The sequence below is a fragment of the Passer montanus genome, unplaced genomic scaffold (assembly GCF_014805655.1).
Source record: "Passer montanus isolate IOZ18808 unplaced genomic scaffold, ASM1480565v1 scaffold304, whole genome shotgun sequence".
NCBI classification, from domain to species: domain Eukaryota; kingdom Metazoa; phylum Chordata; class Aves; order Passeriformes; family Passeridae; genus Passer; species Passer montanus.
The window spans coordinates 149,128-167,942 of NW_024367753.1; the positions used below are offsets into that span (position 1 = coordinate 149,128).

General features: G+C 62.2%; 1 protein-coding gene across 1 annotated transcript; it reads left to right on the top strand.

Moving 5' to 3' along the window:
• The first annotated feature begins 6,716 nt into the window (after window positions 1-6,716).
• Window positions 6,717-18,344, top strand: LOC120504845 (cholesterol side-chain cleavage enzyme, mitochondrial). The gene is made up of 9 exons (XM_039714726.1): window positions 6,717-7,148; window positions 9,475-9,630; window positions 11,591-11,610; window positions 12,691-13,074; window positions 14,814-14,974; window positions 15,981-16,114; window positions 16,174-16,276; window positions 17,646-17,676; window positions 18,079-18,344. The coding sequence occupies exons 1-9, from the start codon at window positions 6,868-6,870 to the stop codon at window positions 18,330-18,332; spliced, it is 1,524 nt and encodes a 507-aa protein (XP_039570660.1). The 5' UTR covers window positions 6,717-6,867; the 3' UTR covers window positions 18,333-18,344.
• Window positions 18,345-18,815: the final 471 nt, after the last annotated feature.

The following is an 18,815-nucleotide window of genomic DNA, read 5'->3' on the forward strand; positions in this document are numbered from 1 at the left end:
GAGTTCTCGCTGGGAGTGACGGGGCCGGGATCTCCCCCGGCCTTTTCCGTGTCCTGCTCTCTCCGGCCCCGGTTTTGCTGCTCCTGTTTCGGGCCAGCGGCAAATTCCCGCTGGAAATCCCAAAGGAGGGAGCGAGCAGCAGCCCTGGGCAGGGAGGGGCGGGAATAGTGGCGGGGGTCGTGCTGCGGAGCCTGCCTGGGATGCTCGGGATTTTTGGGAAAAGCGAGCTGGGAGGAAAAAGGGCTGGGGCTGGAGGCGGCGAGGAACGGGAACTGGGGATTTTGGAAGGTGCTAAAAAGGCAGGAGCGGAGGAAGCCTCCAGCAAATCCCCCGGCGCAGAGGCAGAGCCGGCTCGGGGCTTGTCCCGGTCCGTGCCCGCTCCTCCCGCTGCTCCTGCCGGGAATGTTTCGGGATGGGGGAAGGGACTGCGGTGACACAGCGCTGGGGACACGGCGGTGGCACTCACGGGGCGAGGTTTGGCAGCCGAAAGCGAAACCTTTCCCTGCCTCCATCCCTCCCTGGCACAGAATTCCCGCTGGCGCCGGGGCCGTGCGGGAAGGGAGGAGGCAGGAGCGGGGAATGGCGATTCCCGAGCCGGGAATTTCGGCAGCCCCGTGGGGTGGGAACGCGAGGAGCCCGGAGCCCGGGGGGAATTTTTGGGTGCAGCGCACGGACTCCGAGCTGTTCCCATTCCCAGCTCCACCGGCGGGACCCCAAATCTCCAAAATCCCTGGAAAGACGCTCGGGAGCAGCGCAGAAGAATTCCCACCCTGGAATGGGTGGGAGCGGGCGCAGGGAGCCAGAATTCCAGTTTGGCCGCCCCAAATCCCTTTCCTTGCCCAAAATCCCGGCTGAGAGCGGGGGCCGGAGTCCCCGGGTGACAGCGACACGGGCTCGCAGGACAAAGCAGCCAGGACAAACCGCGGAGGTTTTTGCCGGAATCCCCGAGGAAACAGCGCGGGCCGAGCCCTGCGGGTGTGTTTTATCCCGGGACACGCTCCCTGAAACCCGGCCAGCCAAAACCCGGGATTTGTTGTGGCCTCGGGGCTGCCCGGGGGAGCCGCGATGTCCCCGCGCTGTCACCTCGCTGTCGCGGGGGTTATTCTGGGATCTGAGCTCCAGCACATGGGGTCAGATATTCCAGCAGCCTCTCCAGGCTTTTCCCGGCACGGGCGGAGCAGCGGCGAGCAAAAACCACCAGGAGTTTTCGGGTTTTAACCCCAGGGCCATTTTTGGGGCTATTCCACGTGCTTCAAACAAAACCCACCAGGAGCCTTTGGGGTTTTAACCCCAGGATGATTTTTGGGGCTATTCTGTGCTCTTTCCCAGGACGAGGGAAGAGATGGATCTGACTCCATGTTCTCAGAAGGCTGATTTATTATTTTATGATATTATATTATATTAAAAGAATGCTATAAAAACTATACTAAATTATATAGAGAAAAGAAAAGGATACATCAGAAGGTTTAACAATAATGACAATGAAAACCCGTGACTCCTTCCAGAGTCCTGGCACAGCCCGACAGTGATTGGTCATTAAGTCAGAACAATTAACATGGAGCCAATCAAGCGTGCACCTGTTGGTAAACGATGTCCAAACACATTCCACAGCAGCGAAACACGGGAGAAGCAGCTCGGGTAATTATTGCTGTCATTTTTCTCTGAGGCTTCTCGGCTTCCCGGGAGAGAAATCCTGAGGAGGGATTTTTCAGAAAATATCTCAGTGACGTTATTGCACACGCTTCAAACAAAACCCACCAGGAATGGTTGGGGTTTTAATCCCAGGGTCATTTTTGGGGCTGTTCCAAATGCTTCAAACAAAACCCACCAGGAATGGTTGGGGTTTTAATCCCAGGGTCATTTTTGGGGCTGTTCCAAATACTTCAAACAAAACCCAGCAGGAATGGTTGGGGTTTTTAATCCCAGGGCCATTTTTGGGGCTGTTCCAGCCCGGGGGCTGCTCCAGGAGGAGGATTTGTGTGTGGGAGCATCCTGTGTCCCCATGGAGTCCGGGCAGGGACAGGGAGGGATCCAGGTGGGATCTGAGGGGATCCAGTGGGATCTGAGAGGGCCCAGGTGGGATCCAGGTGGGATCCAGGTGGGATCTGAGGGGATCCAGGTGGGATCTGAGGGGGTCCAGGTGGGATCTGAGGGGGATCCAGGTGGGATCTGAGGGGGTCCAGGTGGGATCTAAGGGGGATCCAGGTGGGATCCAGGTGGGATCCAGGTGGGATCTGAGGGGATCCAGGTGGGATCTGAGGGGGATCCAGGTGGGATCCAAAAGGGATCGAGGTGGGATCTGAGGGGATCCAGGTGGGATCCAGGTGGGACACGGGCCGGGCGGAGCAGGGAGAGCGGTCCGAGCGGGAACCGCGGCGCTTTCGGGGAAATGAGATGGCCCGGGAGAAACCGGGGGAAGTAAAACTCGGGATCATCCCACAGCAGCCCCTTCCTCTTCCTCCTCCTCCTCCCCCCGTGGGCTGGGACGCCCCAAACCCCGAAGGCCTCTCAGCTGTGAACCCCGGCAATAAAGGAGCGAGCAGAAATTCATTTTAACGGAGAAAGGGAATAAACCCCTCAGTTTTAAAATTCCAGTTTCACCTCAAAGCCCACCCTGGACCCCCCTCTGGATCTGGAGCGTCCCCAAATCCCTGAGGGGTGCTGAGGAGGAGGGTGAGCCTTCCTCCGTTTGCCACCCAAACGTTTCATTTTCAACACGATTGGGACAAAAATGAGTCCCGGGGGTTCTGGGGGGGATTTCACCGCCGGGGTTTTCCCGGAGGAGGAGCCCGGCATGAAAACCCTGCGGGGAAAGGAAGAAATTGGGGGGAAATCCCTCAAATCCAGCGGGGAACCGAGCGGGATGGAGCCCCAGAGGGACCCTGTGGGGCGGGGGGGTCTCTGTGGGGCAGGAGGGTCCCTCTATAGGGCAGAGGAGCCTCTGTGGGGCAGGAGGGCCCCACTGTAGGATTTATGGGGCAGGGGGGTCCCTATAGGACAGTGGGGGTCTCTATGGGGCAGAGAGCTCCCTCTAGGGCTTTCTATGGGGCAGGGAGGTCTCTACAGGTCAGGGGGATCCCTGTGGGGCAGGAGGGTCTGTGTAGGGCAGGGGGGTCCCTCTATAGGGCAGAGGAATCTTTGTGGGGCAGGAGGGCTCCTCTGTAGGATTTATGGGGCGGGGGCGTCCCTGTAGGACAGGGGTGCATCTATGGGGCAGAGAGGCCCTTATGGGGTTTTCTGTGGGGCAGGGTGTTCCCTCTGGAGGTCCCTATAGGGCTTTCTATGGGGCTGGGAGGTCTCTGTAGGACAGGGACACATCTACGGGGTAGGAGGGTTCTATGGGGCAGAGGGGTCCCTGTAGGGTTTTCTGTGGGGCAGGGGGGTCTCTGTGGGGCAGGGTCCCACCGAGAAAGTCCTTATAGGATTTCTGTAGGGCAGAGGGGTCCCTGAGCTGCTGCTGTAGGGCAGGGAGCTCTCTATAGGGCAGGGGGATCTCTGTGGGGCAGAGAGGTCTCTATAGGGCTTTCTATGGGGCAGGGAGGTCCCTGTAGGGTTTCTATGGGGCAGGGGGTCTCTGTGGGTCAAGGGGGGTCTCTGTGGGGAAGGCCCCCACAGAGAAAGCCCTTATAGGGTTTCTGTGGGGCAGGGGGGTCCCTATAAAGTATCTATGGGGGAGGAAAGTCCCTATAGGGTTTCTATGGGGCAGGGAGGTCTCTGTAGGGTTTCCGTGGGGCAGAGGAGTCCCTGAGCTGCTCTGTGGGGCAGGAATGTCCCTATAGGGTTCCTATGGCGCAGGGAGATCTCTATAGGTTTTCTATGGGGCAGGGAGGTCCCTATAGGGTATTTATGGGACAGGGAGGTCTCTGTGGGGTTTTTGTGGGGCAGAAGGGTCTCTATAGGGTTTTCTGTAGGGCAGGGAGGTCTGTATAGGGTATTTATGGGACAGGGAGGTCTCTGTGGGGTTTTTGTGGGGCAGAAGGGTCTCTATAGGGTTTTCTGTAGGGCAGGGAGGTCTGTATAGGGTATTTATGGGACAGGGAGGTCTCTGTAGGGTTTCTGTGGGGCAGAGAGGTCTCTGTGGGGTTTCTGTGGGGCAGGGAGGTCTCTGTGGGGTTTCTGTGGGGCAGAGGAGTCCCTGAGCTGCTCTGTGGGGCAGGGAGGTCCCTGTAGGGTTTCTGTGGGGCAGAGGGGTCCCTGTGCAGCAGGGGCAGTTTCGGGGTCAGGAAGCGAAGCCGCAGCTCCAGGCTCGGGCCCCCGGGGAGGTGGCAATGTCCCCTGAGTGTCCCCTCCGGGCCATCCCATCCCATGGGCTCGGGGGACAGAGACCCCAAATCCCTTCCCGCCCCCAAATCCCGCTGCAGCGGGGCGTGCCCGGGTCCCCCGGGGGAGGGGTGGCCCTGGTGTCACCCGCTGGCCCCGGGCTCGGGGGGCAGAGACCCCAAATCCCTTCCCGGCCCCAAATCCCTTCCCAGCCCCAAATCCCGCTGCAGTGGGGCGTGCCCGGGTCCCCCGGGGGAGGGGTGGCCCTGGTGTCACCCGCTGGCCCCAGAGGTGACAAACCCCGCGGTGTCACCTCCCCCGCGCGGCCGGAGCGCTGCGGAGGGGCCGCTGGTGGCGGCGGGGGTGGCACTGGGGACAGGGCCACGCGGGGAGGTGACACCGCGGGGAGGTGACGCGGCTCTGTCCCCGCTCCTGTCACCGCGGCTGGGGACGAAGTGTCGCCGCGGGTCCCTTGGCACCGCCGAGCCCTTCCAGAGCCCCCGGCAGGGGACGCGGCTGTCCCCTCGAGCTCCGCGGGTGGCAGAAAGCTCGGTGGCTTCTCCGGGCGGGGACAAGGGCAGGACCCGTGAGGGGACACCCGTGTGACAGGGGACACCTCTGTGACAGGGGACACCGGTGTGACAGGCGACACTTGTGTGACAGGGGACACCTCTGTGGCAGGGGACACCGGTGTGACAGGGGACACCCGTGTGACAGGGACACCCGTGTGACAGGGGACACCGGTGTGACAGGGGACACCGGTGTGACAGGGGACACCCGTGTGACGGGGACACCTCTGTGACAGGGGACACCCGTGTGACAGGGGACACCCGTGTGACAGGGGACACTGGTGTGACAGGGGACACCCGTGTGACAGGCGACACTCACAGGGGCGGTGCTGGCGTGTCCCCACCCTGCGGGAAGGGGCTGCAGGGGGTGCGGAGGTGACACACTGATGCGCTGTGACATCAGGGGTGGGGACAATGGCTCGGCGTGGAGCTGCGTGTCCCTCGGTGTCCCTCCGTGTCCCCTAGTGTCCCTTCATGACCCTCGGTGTCCCTCGGTGTCCCTCTGCATCTCTCTGTGTCCCTCAGTGTCCCCCCGTGTCCTTCCATGTCCCTCTATGTCCCTTGGTGTCCCTGAGTGCCCCTCAATGTCCCTCGGTGTCCCCCAGTGTCTGTCGGTGTCTCTCCATGTCCTGCACTGTCCCTCCTTGTCCCTCGGTGTCCCCCAGTGTCTCCCAGTGTCCCTCCTTGTCCCTCGGTGTCCCCTGGGCCCTGCCCCGTGTCCGTGGCAGGAGGGGACACAGCGGGTCCCCCCCGGACGGTGACAGTGCAGGGGGACAGGAGGGGTGGCACTGTGCCACCATGTCCCCAGGGCGTGGGGCTGCAGTGGGGTTTGGGGCTGGGCCAGCAGTGGGGACAGGGACAGCAGGGGACAGGTCCTGGCCCTGGAGAGGTGACAGGAGGGGACAGGGACCATGGGGCAGGAGGGGACAGCCCGTGTGGCCCGGCAGGGGACAGCGCTGTCCCCGCGGTGGCACTGACGGGCCCGGCGCGCCCCCCGGTGCTTGTCGCCGGTGTCGCATCCGCCGCCAGCCCCGCTCGGGGTCCCTGTCCCGGGGACACCCCAGAGAGGGGACCCCGTGTCCCCTCCCCACGGTGCCCCACCCCAGCGGGAACTGTCGCACCTGGGGACAGGGGACAAGGGACAAGGGACAAGGGACAAGGGACAAGCTTCGTCCCCGGCTCGGGACACCCCAAAAGCCGTTCCCTGCTCCCACGGGGAGTTTGGGGTTTGGGATTTGGGTTTGGGATTTGGAGTTTGGGATTTGGGGCTTGGGATTTGGGGTTTGGAATGTGGGGTTTGGGATTTGGAGTTTGGGATTTGGGGTTTGGGATTTGGGGTTTGAGATTTGGGGTTTGAGATTTCGAGTTTGGAGTTTGGGGTTTGGGGTTCGGAGTTTGGGATTTGGGGTTGGGGTTTTGGGTTTGAGGTTTGGGATTAGGGGTCTGGGATTTGGGACTGGGGATTGGGATTTGGGGTTTGGGATTTGGGGTTTGGGATTTGGAGTTTGGGATTTGGGGTTGGGGATTAGGGATTGGGGATTAGGGGTTTGAGATTTGGGGGTTTGGAGTTTGGGGTTTGGGTTTGGAATTAGGGGTTTGGGATTTGGGATTGGGGATTAGGGGTTTGAGATTTGGGATTGGGGAATAGGGGTTTGAGATTCGGGGGTTTGGAGTTTGGAGTTTGGGATTTGGGGTTTGGGTTTGGAATTAGTGATTTGGTGTTTGGGATCAGGGTTTGCTGTCCGGGATTTGGGACGGAGCCCTCAATGCCGAGCCCGCCCCCGGCACGTGAGGCGCCCCCAGCAGTGGCACCGAGTCCCCAAGGCCACCCCCGGCGGGGTGACCCTGGCTGGCGGCCCCCAAGGCTGTCGCGGCCGGGGTGACGCGCCCCGTGCCTCGTTATCATTTTTGGGGCACATCCCTCCCTTCCGCCAAGGCCACCGTGTCACCTGGCGGCGGCGGGGCTGTCCCCGCGGGGCGGGGCGGGACCAGCTCGGCATAAGAGCGAGGTCCCCGCGTCCCTCGGGGCCACCTCCCCATGCTCGCCCAAGCTGTCACCCTGCGGGGATGTCCCCGAGCCGCAGCCGCGCGGGGTCGCTGGCTCGGGGGGGCTGCGGGCGCCGTCCCCCCGGCTGTCCCCCCGGCTGTCCCCCCCGCTGTCCCCCCGGCTGTCCCCGCTGTCCCCAGGCCCTTTGACCAGGTGCCCGGCGAGTGGCGGGCGGGCTGGCTCAGCCTGTACCGCTTCTGGCAGCAGGGCGGCCTGGGCACGCTGCACCTCAGCATGGCGCGCAACTTCCAGCGCTTCGGGCCCATCTACAGGTCAGGCGGTGTGGCCTCCGCGTGTCCCCTCCGTGTCCCCTCCCTGTGTGCCCTGTCCCTGTCCCCTCCCCGTGTGCCCTGTCCCTGTCTGCTCCCCGTGTCCCCTGCCCCTGTCACCCCCCTGTGTGCCCTGCCCGCTCCTCTGCTCCTGTCCCCTCCCCGTGTCCCCTCCCCTCTGTGTCGCCTCCTGTGTCCCCTCCCTGTGTGCCCTGTCCCTGTCTGCTCCCCGTGTCCCCTGCCCCTGTCACCCCCCTGTGTGCCCTGCCCGCTCCTCTGCTCCTGTCCCCTCCCCGTGTCTCCTCCCCACGTCCCCTCCCTGTGTTCCCTGCCCGGTCCCCTGCCTCTGTCCCCACCCGTGTCCCCCACAGTGTCCCCAGCCCGTGTCCCCTCCCTGTGCCCACCCCCCGTGTCGCCTTCCGATCCTCTGCCCGTGTACTCTCCTCCTGTCCCCTCCTTGTGTCTTGTCCCCGAGTCCCCTGCTCGTGTCCCCTCCCTGTGTCCCCTCTCCTTGTGTCCTCTCCCATGTCCCCTGCCCTGTCCCCTGCTCGGTCCTCTCCCCGTGTACTCCCCTCGTGTCCCCAGCCCCTGTCCCCTGCTCCTTCTCCCTCCCCCTGTCCCCTGCCCGGTGCCCTGCCCGTGTCCCCTCTCGTGTCCCCTTCCCTGTGCCTCCTGCCCGCGTCTCCTCCCCGCATCGCCTCCTCGCTCCCCTGCTCGTGTCCCTCCCGTGTCCCCTGCCTGCTCCCCTGCCCATGTCCCCTCCCTGTGTGCCCCCACCCGTGTCCCCTCCACCTGTCCCCTGCCCGCTCCTCTCCCGTGTCCCCTCCCGTGTCCCCTCCCGTGTCCCTCCCGTGTCCCTCCCGTGTCCCCTCTTTGTGTCCCCTCCCGTGTCCCCTCCCGTGTCCCCTGCTGTCCCCAGCCCAGCCCCGCTCCCAGTCCGGGGCTGAGCTGCTGGAGGAGCCTGGCCCGGCTTGGGGACACCGTGAGGGACAAGAGGGGAGGGGACAGGGACCGCGGGGTGGGAGGGACAGGTCCTGTGCCCAGGGAGGGGACAGGGAACTTGGGACGAGATTTGGGGACAGGTCCTGTGCCCAGGGAGGGGACAGGGAACTTGGGACGAGATTTGGGGACAGGTCCTGTGCCCAGGGAGGGGACAGGGAACCTGGAGCAGGGGGACACATGTAGGGCCCAGGGAGGGGACAGGGACTGAGGGGCGTGAGGGGGAAAGGGCTGTGAAGGTCAAGAGGGGACAGGGACTGTGGGTCAGGGGGACATCCCCCGTGCCCTGGGAGGGGACTGGGACTGTGGGACAGGGCCCTGTGGATGAGGGATTTGGGGATAATGGGGACAGGACACTGCCATGGGGACAGGACAGGACACTGCCATGGGGGCAGGACAGGACATTGCCATGGGGACAGGACACTGCCATGGGGACAGGACAGGACACTGCCATGGGGGCAGGACAGGACACTGCTGTGGGGAGAGGGTAGGGCATTGCCATGGGGACAGGAGAAGACATTGCCATAGGGACAGGACACTGCCATGGGGACAGGACAGGACACTGCCATGGGGGCAGGACAGGACACTGCCATGGGGGCAGGACAGGACATTGCCATGGGGACAGGACACTGCCATGGGGACAGGACAGGACACTGCTGTGGGGAGAGGGTAGGGCATTGCCATGGGGACAGGAGAAGACATTGCCATAGGGACAGGACACTGCCATGGGGACAGGACAGGGCATTGCCATGGGGACAGGACAGGGCACTGCCGTGGGGACAGGCCATGGCCATGGGGACAGGACAGGGCACAGCCGTGGGGACAGGACAGGGTAGGGCACTGCTGTGGGGACAGGCCATGGCCATGGGGACAGGACAGGGCATTGCCGTGGGGACAGACCACTGCCATGGGGACAGGACATTGACATGGGGACAGGACAGGCCATGGCCATGGGGACAGGACAGGGCACTGCCGTGGGGACAGGCCCTGGCCATGGGGACAGGGTAGGGCACTGCCGTGGGGACAGGCCCTGGCCATGGGGACAGGGTAGGGCACTGCCGTGGGGACAGGACAGGACACTGCCATGGGGACAGGACAGGCCACTGCCGTGGGGACAGGCCATGGCCATGGGGACAGGGTAGGGCACTGCCATGGGGACAGGCCCTGGCCATGGGGACAGGACAGGGCACTGCCGTGGGGACAGGCCATGGCCATGGGGACAGGACAAGGCACTGCCGTGGGGACAGGACAGGGCACTGCCGTGGGGACAGGACAGGGCACTGCCGTGGGGACAGGCCGCCCCCAGGGCACTGGCGCTGCTGGTCCCCAGGGAGAAGCTGGGCGTGTACGAGAGCGTGAACATCATCAGCCCCGCGGACGCGGCCACGCTGTTCCAGGCCGAGGGGGCCCTGCCCGAGCGCTTCCGCGTGCCCCCCTGGGTGGCCTACCGCGACTTCCGCAACAAACCCTACGGCGTGCTGCTCAAGTGAGTGGGGACCCCAAAGCCCCAGGGGCACCCCAACCCTCCGGGGAGGGGGACCTCAAATCCGGGCTCCTCAAGGGAGTGGGGACCCCGAATCCCCAGCAGTGGGGACCCCAAACCCAAGCTCCTCAAGCGAGTGGGGACACCAAATTGGCCCTGGACACTCCTCCAGCAAGTGGGGACCCTAAATTTGGGCTCCTCAAGGAGTGGAAACCCCAAATCCCGGCTCCTGACACTCCTCCAGTGAGTGGGGACCCCAAATCCAGGCTCCTCAAGGAAGTGTGGGCCCTAAATCCCCTCCAGTAAGTGGGGACCCCAAATCCTCTTCAGTGATTTGGGATCCTAAATCTGGGCTCCTCAAGTGAGTGGGGACCCCAAGTCTGTTCTCAAGTGAGTGGGGACCCCAAATCCCCAGAAGTGAGAACCCCAAACCCAGGCTCCTCAAGCGAATGCTGACCCCAAATTCCTTCCAGTGAGTGGAGACCCCAAGCCTGGGCTCCTCAACTGAGTAGGGACCCCAAATCTGGTCTCCTCTAGTGAGTGGGGATGACAAATCCCCTCCAAAGAGTGTGGACCCCAAATCTGGGCTTCTCAAGTGACTGGGGACCCCAAATCTCCTCAAGTCATTGGGGAACCCTAAATCCCCCTCAAGTGACTGGGGACCCCAAATCCAGGCTCATCAATTGACCCCAAACCCCAAGGAGTGGGGACCTCAAATCTGGCCTCCTGTCACTCCTCAAGTGATTGGGGATCCCAAATCCCCTGCAGCGAGTGGAGACCACAAGTCTGGGCTCCTCATATGAGTGCAAACCCTAAATCCCCTCCATTGAGTGGGGACCCCAAAACCGGGCTCCTCAGGTGAGTTGGGAGCCGAAATCCCCAGAAGTGGGGTCCCCAAACCTGGGCTACTCAAGTGAGTGGGGACCCCAAATCCCCTCCAGTGAGTGCTGACCCCAAACCCGGGCTCCTCAGGTGATTGGGGGACCCCAAATCTGGGCTCCTGCCGTGACAGTCCCAGGGCAGGGCGCGGGTGCGGCCGGAGGGCGTTGGGGACCCTGGCCGTGTTTTGGGGACATTGGCCGTGTTTGGGACCTTGGCCGCGCTTTGGGGCCCTGGGCCGCGTTTTGGGGCCCTGGGCCGTGTTTTGGGGTGCCCTGGGCCGTGTTGTTGGGCCCTGGGCCGTGTTTTGGGGACATTGGCCGTGTTTTGGGGCCCTGGGCTGTGTTTTGGGGACATTGGCCATGTTTTGGGGACATTGGCCGTGTTTTGGGGACATTGGCTGTGTTTGGGGACATTGGCCGTGTTTTGGGGTGCCATGGGCTGTGTTTTGGGGCTCTGGGCCGTGTTTTGGGGCCTTGGGCTGTGTTTTGGGGACATTGGCCGTGTTTTGGGGCCCTGGGCCATATTTTGGGGCCCTGGGCCGTGTTTTGGGGTGCCCCTCCCAAAAGCCCAACCCTCCACAAAAAAACCCCCAAAACCCTCCAAACCCAAAAAACCCCCAAAACCCCAACAGCCCACCCAAAAAAACCCCAAAAGCCCCCAAAAATCCAAATTCCCCCCGAAAAACCCAAAACCCCAAAAACCCACAAACCCTAAAAAACTGAACCCTCCCCAAAAAACCCCTAAAAATTCCAAAGTCAGCAAAACCCTCAAAAAACCCTAACCCCCCCAATGCCCCAAAAAACAAACAAGCCCCCAAAAAAATTCCCCAAACCCCTAAAAGCCCCAAAACTAAAAAAAAAAAACCAACCAAAAACAAAACAAAACAAAAAAAACCCAAAAAACCAAAACCCCCAAAAGACCCCAAAAAAACTCCCAAAAAACCCTAGAACTCCCAAAAAACCACCAGCCCCAGCCTCAGGCATTGGCCAAAGGACAGCAAAGAAGGGTGCCCTCTCCCCGGGTGGCCTGTCCCCTCCCCGGGTGGCCTGTCCCCTCACTAGGTGTGCTGTCCCCTCCCTAGGTGTGCTGTCCCCTCCCCGGGTGTGATGTCCCATCCCCGGGTGTGATGTCCCCTCCCCGGGTGGCCTGTCCCCCAGAGCAGCCTTTTGTCCTCTCGTGGCCCCCAGCTGGTGACATCCCAGCCCCTCAGGGACAAACAGGAGGCCAAGCCAGGTCTCCATGGCCACGGCAAGGCTGGAGGTGGCCTTGGGGACAGGGACGTGTCCCTGGTGCTCACTGGGAGCGCCTGGGCCAGGTCTCCGTGGCCTTGGGGACAAGGACAGGTCCCTCGCAGCCACTTGGAGCACCTGGGGCCGGTCGCTGTGGCCATGGGGACAGGGATAGGGACAGGACATGTTCCTGATTGTCCCCGTCCCCAGCCACGTGCCGTGTGCTGTACGGGAGTGCCTGGAGCTGGTCCTTGTGGCCTTGGGGACACGTCCCTGACTGTCCCTGTCCCCATCCCCAGTGGTGTGCCACGTGCTGTACGGGGAGGTCCTTGTGGCCCTGGGGACTGGTACAGGGACAATGACATGTCCCTGACTGTCCCTGTCCCTGTCCCTGTCCCCAGTGGTGTGCCATGTGCTGGGGAGGTCCCTGTGGCCATGGGGACACGTCCCTGACTGTCCCTGTCCCCGTCCCATCCCCAGCAGGGTGCCACGTGCTGTACAGGGAGGTCCCTGTGGCCATTGGGATGAGGACAATGACAATGACATGTCCCTGACTGTCCCTGTCCCCATCCCCTGCTGTGTGCCATGCACTGTACGGGGAGATCCCAGTGGCCATGGCCATGGGGACAGGAACAATGACATGTCCCTGACTGTTCCTGACTGTCCCTGATTGTCCCTGACTGTCCCTGTTCCCAGCAGGGTGCCACATGCTGTACAGGGGAAGGTCCTTGTGGCCATGGGGATGGGGACAATGACAATGACAATGACAATGACAATGACAATGACACGTCCCTGACTGTCCCTGTCCCGTCCCCAGCGGTGGGGCAGCGCCTGGGGTTGTTCCTTGTGGCCATGGGAATGAGGACAATGACAACGACAACGACAACGAAAACGACAACAACAACGACAATGACAACGACAACGACAATGACGTGTCCCTGTCTGTCCCCAGCGGTGTGCCACGTGCTGTACGGGGAGCACCTGGGGCTGATCCCTGTGGCCATGGAGATGAGGACAATGACAATGACAATGACAATGTCAATGTCAATGACAATGACAATGTCAATGACAATGACAATGACAACGACAATGACAATGTCAATGACAATGACGTGTCCCTGTCTGTCCCCAGCGGTGTGCCACGTGCTGTACGGGCAGCGCCTGGGGCTGCTGCAGGATTTCGTGCAGCCCGAGGCACAGCGCTTCATCGAGGCCGTGTCGCGCATGTTCCACACCACGGCGCCCATGCTGTACCTGCCGCCCGCGCTGCTGCGGCGCCTGCGCAGCCGCACCTGGCGCCAGCACGTGCAGGCCTGGGACGCCATCTTCTACCAGGGTCAGTGCCACCCGCCACCTCCCTGTCACCTCACCCTGACACCTCTGGGGACACTCGCCCTGTCATCTTGTCCTGCCACCTCGTCCTGTCACCTCACCCTGCTAGCTCGCCCTATCACCTCTGGGGACATCTCTGGGGACACCTCTGGGGACACCTTGCCCTGCCACCCTGCCCTGCCACCTCACCCTGTCACCTCTGGGGACACCTTGCCGGGACATCTCGCCCTGTCATGTGACCCTGTCAGCCCGCCCTGCCACCTCTGGGGTCACCTCACCCTGCCACCTCTGGGGACACCTCACCTTGTCATCCCATCCTGCCACCTTGCCCTGTCACCTCTGGGGACACCTTGCCCTGTCACCTCTGGGGACACCTTACTCTGCCACCTCTGGGGACACCTTGCCCTGCCACCTCACCCTGCCACCTCTGGGGACACCTCGCCTGGTCACCCTGCCCTGCCACCTCACCCTGTCAGCTTGCTCTGTCACCTCATTCTGTCACCTCACCCTGCTAGCTCACCCTATCACCTCTGGGGACATCTCTGGGGACACCTCTGGGGACACCTTGCCCTGCCACCCTTCCCTGCCACCTCACCCTGTAGCACGTGCAGGCCTGGGACGCCATCTTCTACCAGGGTCAGTGCCACCCGCCACCTCCCTGTCACCTCACCCTGACACCTCTGGGGACACCTCGCCCTGTCACCTCGTCCTGTCACCTCACCCTGCCACCTCTGGGGACACTCGCCCTGTCATCTTGTCCTGCCACCTCGTCCTGTCACCTCACCCTGCTAGCTCGCCCTATCACCTCTGGGGACATCTCTGGGGACACTTCTGGAGACACCTTGCCCTGCCACCCTGCCCTGCCACCTCACCCTGTCACCTCTGGGGACACCTTGCCATGCCATCTCACCCTGTCATGTGACCCTGTCAGCCCGCCCTGCCACCTCTGGGGTCACCTCACCCTGCACCCTGCCACCTTGTCTTGTCACCTCACCCTGCCACCTCACCCTGCCACCTCTGGGGACACCTTGCCATGCCGTTTCACCCTGTCATGTGACCCTGTCAGCCCGCCCTGCCACCCCTGGGGACACTTCTGAGGACACCTCGGGGGACACCTCACCCTGTCACCTCTGGGGACACCTCACTCTGCCACGTCTGCGGTCACCCCATAACCATTCCTCCACCTCTCAGCCTTTCCCAATCACCCCACAGACACCCAAACCAATCACACAAACACCCCCATAAATCCCGCTGCAGCCCGTCCTCCATCGTTCCGTTTCTCCAAACACCCAACCTTCCTTCAAAACCTCCTCCAAAACTTATTTCTGACCCAACCTTCCTTCAAAACCTCCTCCAAAACTTATTTCCGACCCAACCTTTCTTACAAAACCATCCCCAAAACTTATTCTGACCCAACCTTTCTTCAAAAACTCCTCCAAAACTTATTTCTGGCCCAACCGTTCTTACAAAACCTCCCCCAAAACTTATTTCTGACCCAACCTTCCTTCAAAACCTCCTCCAAAACTTATTTCTGATCCAGCTTCTCTCTCAGCATTGTCCATCCTCTTCCCCAACATTTCTAAATCAACATTTCTTACCTCAAAATTTACGTGTAGATATTAAACTTTTCTACAAATCCATTTCCCGTACGCGGCCACCTCTGGGAGGTTTCAGCTCCGCGGTGAAGCCGCTCCCACGGCGGTGACACTGATGCGTCCCCGGGGTGTCCCTGTGTCCCCTCAGCGGACCAGTGCATCCAGAACGTGTACCGGGACCTGCGGCTGCGGCGCAGGAGCAGCCGGGAGCACGTGGGCATCCTGGGCAACCTCATCCTGCGCGACAAGCTGCCCCTGGACGACATCCGCGCCAGCGTCACCGAGATGATGGCCGGAGGCGTGGACACGGTACGGGCCCGGGGACGGGACAGGGAGAAGGTCCTGGGTGGGGACGGGACAGGGAGAAGGTCCTGGATGGGGACGGGACAGGGAGAAGGTCCTGGGTGGGGACGGGACAGGGAGAAGGTCCTGGATGGGGATGGGACAGGGAGAAGGTCCTGGCTGCTGATGGGTCAGGCAGGGAGAAGGTCCTGAGTGGTGATAGGTGGGACACGGAGGGAGAAGGTCCTGGATGGGGCAGGGAGAAGGTCCTGGTTGGCAAAGGGAGAAGGTCCTGGATGGTGATGGGTGGGACAGGGAGGGAGAAGGTCCTGGATGGGGCAGGGAGAAGGTCCTGGCTGGTGATGGGTGGGGTAGGGAGAAAGTCCTGCTTGGTATTGGGACAGGCAGGGGAAGGTCTTGGTTGGTGATTGGTGGGACAGGGAGAAGGTCCTGGTTGGTGATGGGTGGGGCAGTGCCAAGTCAGGGAGGAGAAGGTCTTGACAGCACCGAGCAGGTCCTGGCAGATCTGAGCAAGTCCTGACAACCCTGAGCAGGTCCTGGCAGCTCTGAGCAGGTCCTGGCAGGCAGCTCTGAGCAGGTCCTGAAAGGGCTGAGCAGGTCCTGACAGCCCTGAGCAGGTCCTGGCAGCACCGAGCAGGTCCTGGCAGGGCTCAGCAGGTCCTGACAGCACTAAGCAGGTCCTGGCAGCCTTGAGCATGTCCTGGCAGCTCTGAGCAGGTCCTGGCAGGGCTGAGCAGGTCCTGGCAGCTCTGAGCAGGTCCTGGCAGCGCCGAGCAGGTCCTAGCAGGGTTCAGCAGACCCTGGCAGGGCTCAGCAGGTCCTGGCAGGGCTGAGCAGGTCCTGACAGCCCTGAGAAGGTCCTGGCAGCTCTGAGCAGGTCCTGACAGCACTGAGCAGGTCCTGACAGCCTTGAGCATGTCCTGGCAGCTCTGAGCAGGTCCTGACAGCACCAAGCAGGTCCTGGCAGCTCTGAGCAGACCCTGGCAGCTGCGTGCCCCGTGTCTGTCCCCAGACGTCCATGACCCTGCAGTGGGCCATGCTGGAGCTGGCGCGGGCCCCGGGCGTGCAGGAGCAGCTGCGGGCAGAGGTCCTGGCAGCCAAGCGCGAGACGGGCGGCGACCGCGAGAAGATGCTGAAATCCACACGGTGAGGAGGGGCCGCTCAGGTGAGGAGGGCACACCGCCCTCCCCGGGGTGTCCCCAAAGCCCGCGGTGGCACGTGTCGCGCAGGCTGCACCCGGTGGCCGTGACCCTGCAGAGGTACACCACGCACGAGGTCATCCTGCAGGACTACCGCATCCCGCCCGGGGTGAGGGACACCGGGACACCGGGACACGGGGACACGGGGACAGGGAGACAGGGGGACAGTGGGGACAGGGGGACAGGGGGACATGGGGACATGGGGACATGGGGATGGTGGTGACACGGGGACACGGGGATGTGGGGACACAGGAACAGGGGGACACAGGAACATGGGGACAGGGGGGGGGAGGTGGGGATACGGGGAGATGGAGATGCAGGGACACAGGGAAATGGGGACACAGGGAGGGGGGGACACAAGAATGTGGGGAGAGTGGGACACGGGGACAGGGGGGCGTGGGGACACGAGGACACTGGGATGTGGGGATGCAGGGACACAGGGAAATGGGGACACAGGGACACAAGGACATGAGGACATGAGGATGTAAAACGAGGACACGAGGACATGAGAACACAGGGGCATGGGGACATGGGGATGTGAGGGGACACAGAGACACAGGGAGGCAGGGACATGAGGACATGAGGACACAAGGACATGAGTACATGATGATACAAGGACATGAGGACATGGGATATGGGGACATGGGAACATGGGGACATGAGGACATGAGGACATGAGGACACGAGGACATGAGGACATGAGGACATGATGATACAAGGACACAAGAACATGGAGACAAGGATCGGGGACACGAGGACATGAGGACACAAGGACATGAGTACATGGGTACATGATGATACAAGGACATGGTGATACAAGGACACAAGGACACAGGGACATGGGAACATGGGGACATGAGGACACGAGGATACGGGGACATGAGGACATGATGATACAAGGACATGAGGACCTGGAGACACAAGGATCGGGGACACGAGGACATGAGGACACAAGAACATGAGGACATGATGATACAAGGAGATGATGATACAAGGACACGAGGACACGGGAACATGGGAACATGGGGACACAAGGATGTGGGGACATGAGGACACGAGGACACGAGGACATGATGATACAAGGACACGAGAACATGGAGACACAAGGATCAGGGACATGAGGACATGAGGACATGATGATACAAGGACATGAGGACACGGGGACATGAGTACATGATGATACAAGGACATGATGATACAAGGACACAAGGACACAGGGACGTGGGAACATGGGGACATGAGGACACAAGGATACGGGGACACGAGGAATGAGGACACAAGAACATGAGGACATGATGATACAAGGACATGAGGACACGGGAACATGGGGACACAAGGACATGAGGACACAAGAACATGAGGACATGTCCATCCTGCGGGATCCCTGATGCGAGGTGACAGAGCGGTGACCATGGGGTCCATCACACAGGTCCCCAACATGAGGTGACAGCATGGTGACCATGGGGTCTGTCCTGCAGGTCCCTGACATGAGGGGACAACGTGGTGGCCGTGGGGTCTGTCCTGTGGGTCCCCAACATGAGGGGACAGCGCGGTGGCTCCAGGCTCTGTCCCCACATGAGGGGACAGTGTGGTGACCATGGGGTCTGTCCCCATTGAGTCCCTGACACGAGGGGACAGCGCGGTGGCTGCAGGGTCTGTCCCCATGGAGTCCCCAACATGAGGGGACAGCGTGGTGGCTCCAGGCTCTGTCCCCACATGAGGGGACAGTGTGGTGACCGTGGGGTCTGTCACAAAGGTCCCTAACATGAGGTGACAGCACAGTGACCATGGGGTCTGTCCCCATGGGGTCCCTGACACGAGGGGACAGCGTGGTGGCTGCAGGGTCTGTCCCCACATGAGGGGACAGAGCGGTGGCTGCAGGGTCTGTCCCCATGGAGTCCCCGACATGAGGGGACAGCACGGTGGCCCAGGGTCCATCCTGTGGGATGCTGGCCCGGCTCAGCTGGGAGTGGCCTCGGAGGTGGCCCCGGGCCTGTCCCACGGTGTCCCCAAGGCCCCAGCGCCGTGTCCTCCCCGCGCAGGTCCTGGAGAACTTCAGGATCGAGACCGCGCGGGCCGTGGAGATCGGCACCAAGTTCGAGCTCATCCTGGTCCCGGACCGGCCCATCCAGCTGAGCCTGCGGCCCCTCGAGGGCCAGCCCTGAGGAGGGGACACGGGGACAGCGGACCCCAAAGGGCAGGGACAGACCCCAAAGGGCTGGGATGGACCCCAAAGGGCAGGGACAGACCCCAAAGGGCCGGGACAGACCCCAAAGGGACGGGACAGACCCCAAAGGGCAGGGACAGACCCCAAAGGGCCAGGACAGACCCCAAAGGGGCTGGGACAGACCCCAAGCCAGGCTGGGGGACCCCAAACCGTGCTGGGTGACCCCAAAACGGGATGTGGGACCCCAAAATGGGCTGGGGACCCCAAAACTCTCTGGGAGACCCCAAAAGGGACCGGGGGACCCCAAAACGCCCTGAGGGATCCCAGACCGCGATGGGTGACCTGAAAACACCCTGTGTGACCCCAAAACATGCTGTGTGACCCCAAAGCACTCTGGTGACCTCAAAACACGCTGGGTGACCCCCAAACCCTCTACGTGACTCCAAACCCCCCCGGGTGACCCCTCGCCCCCCGGGTGACC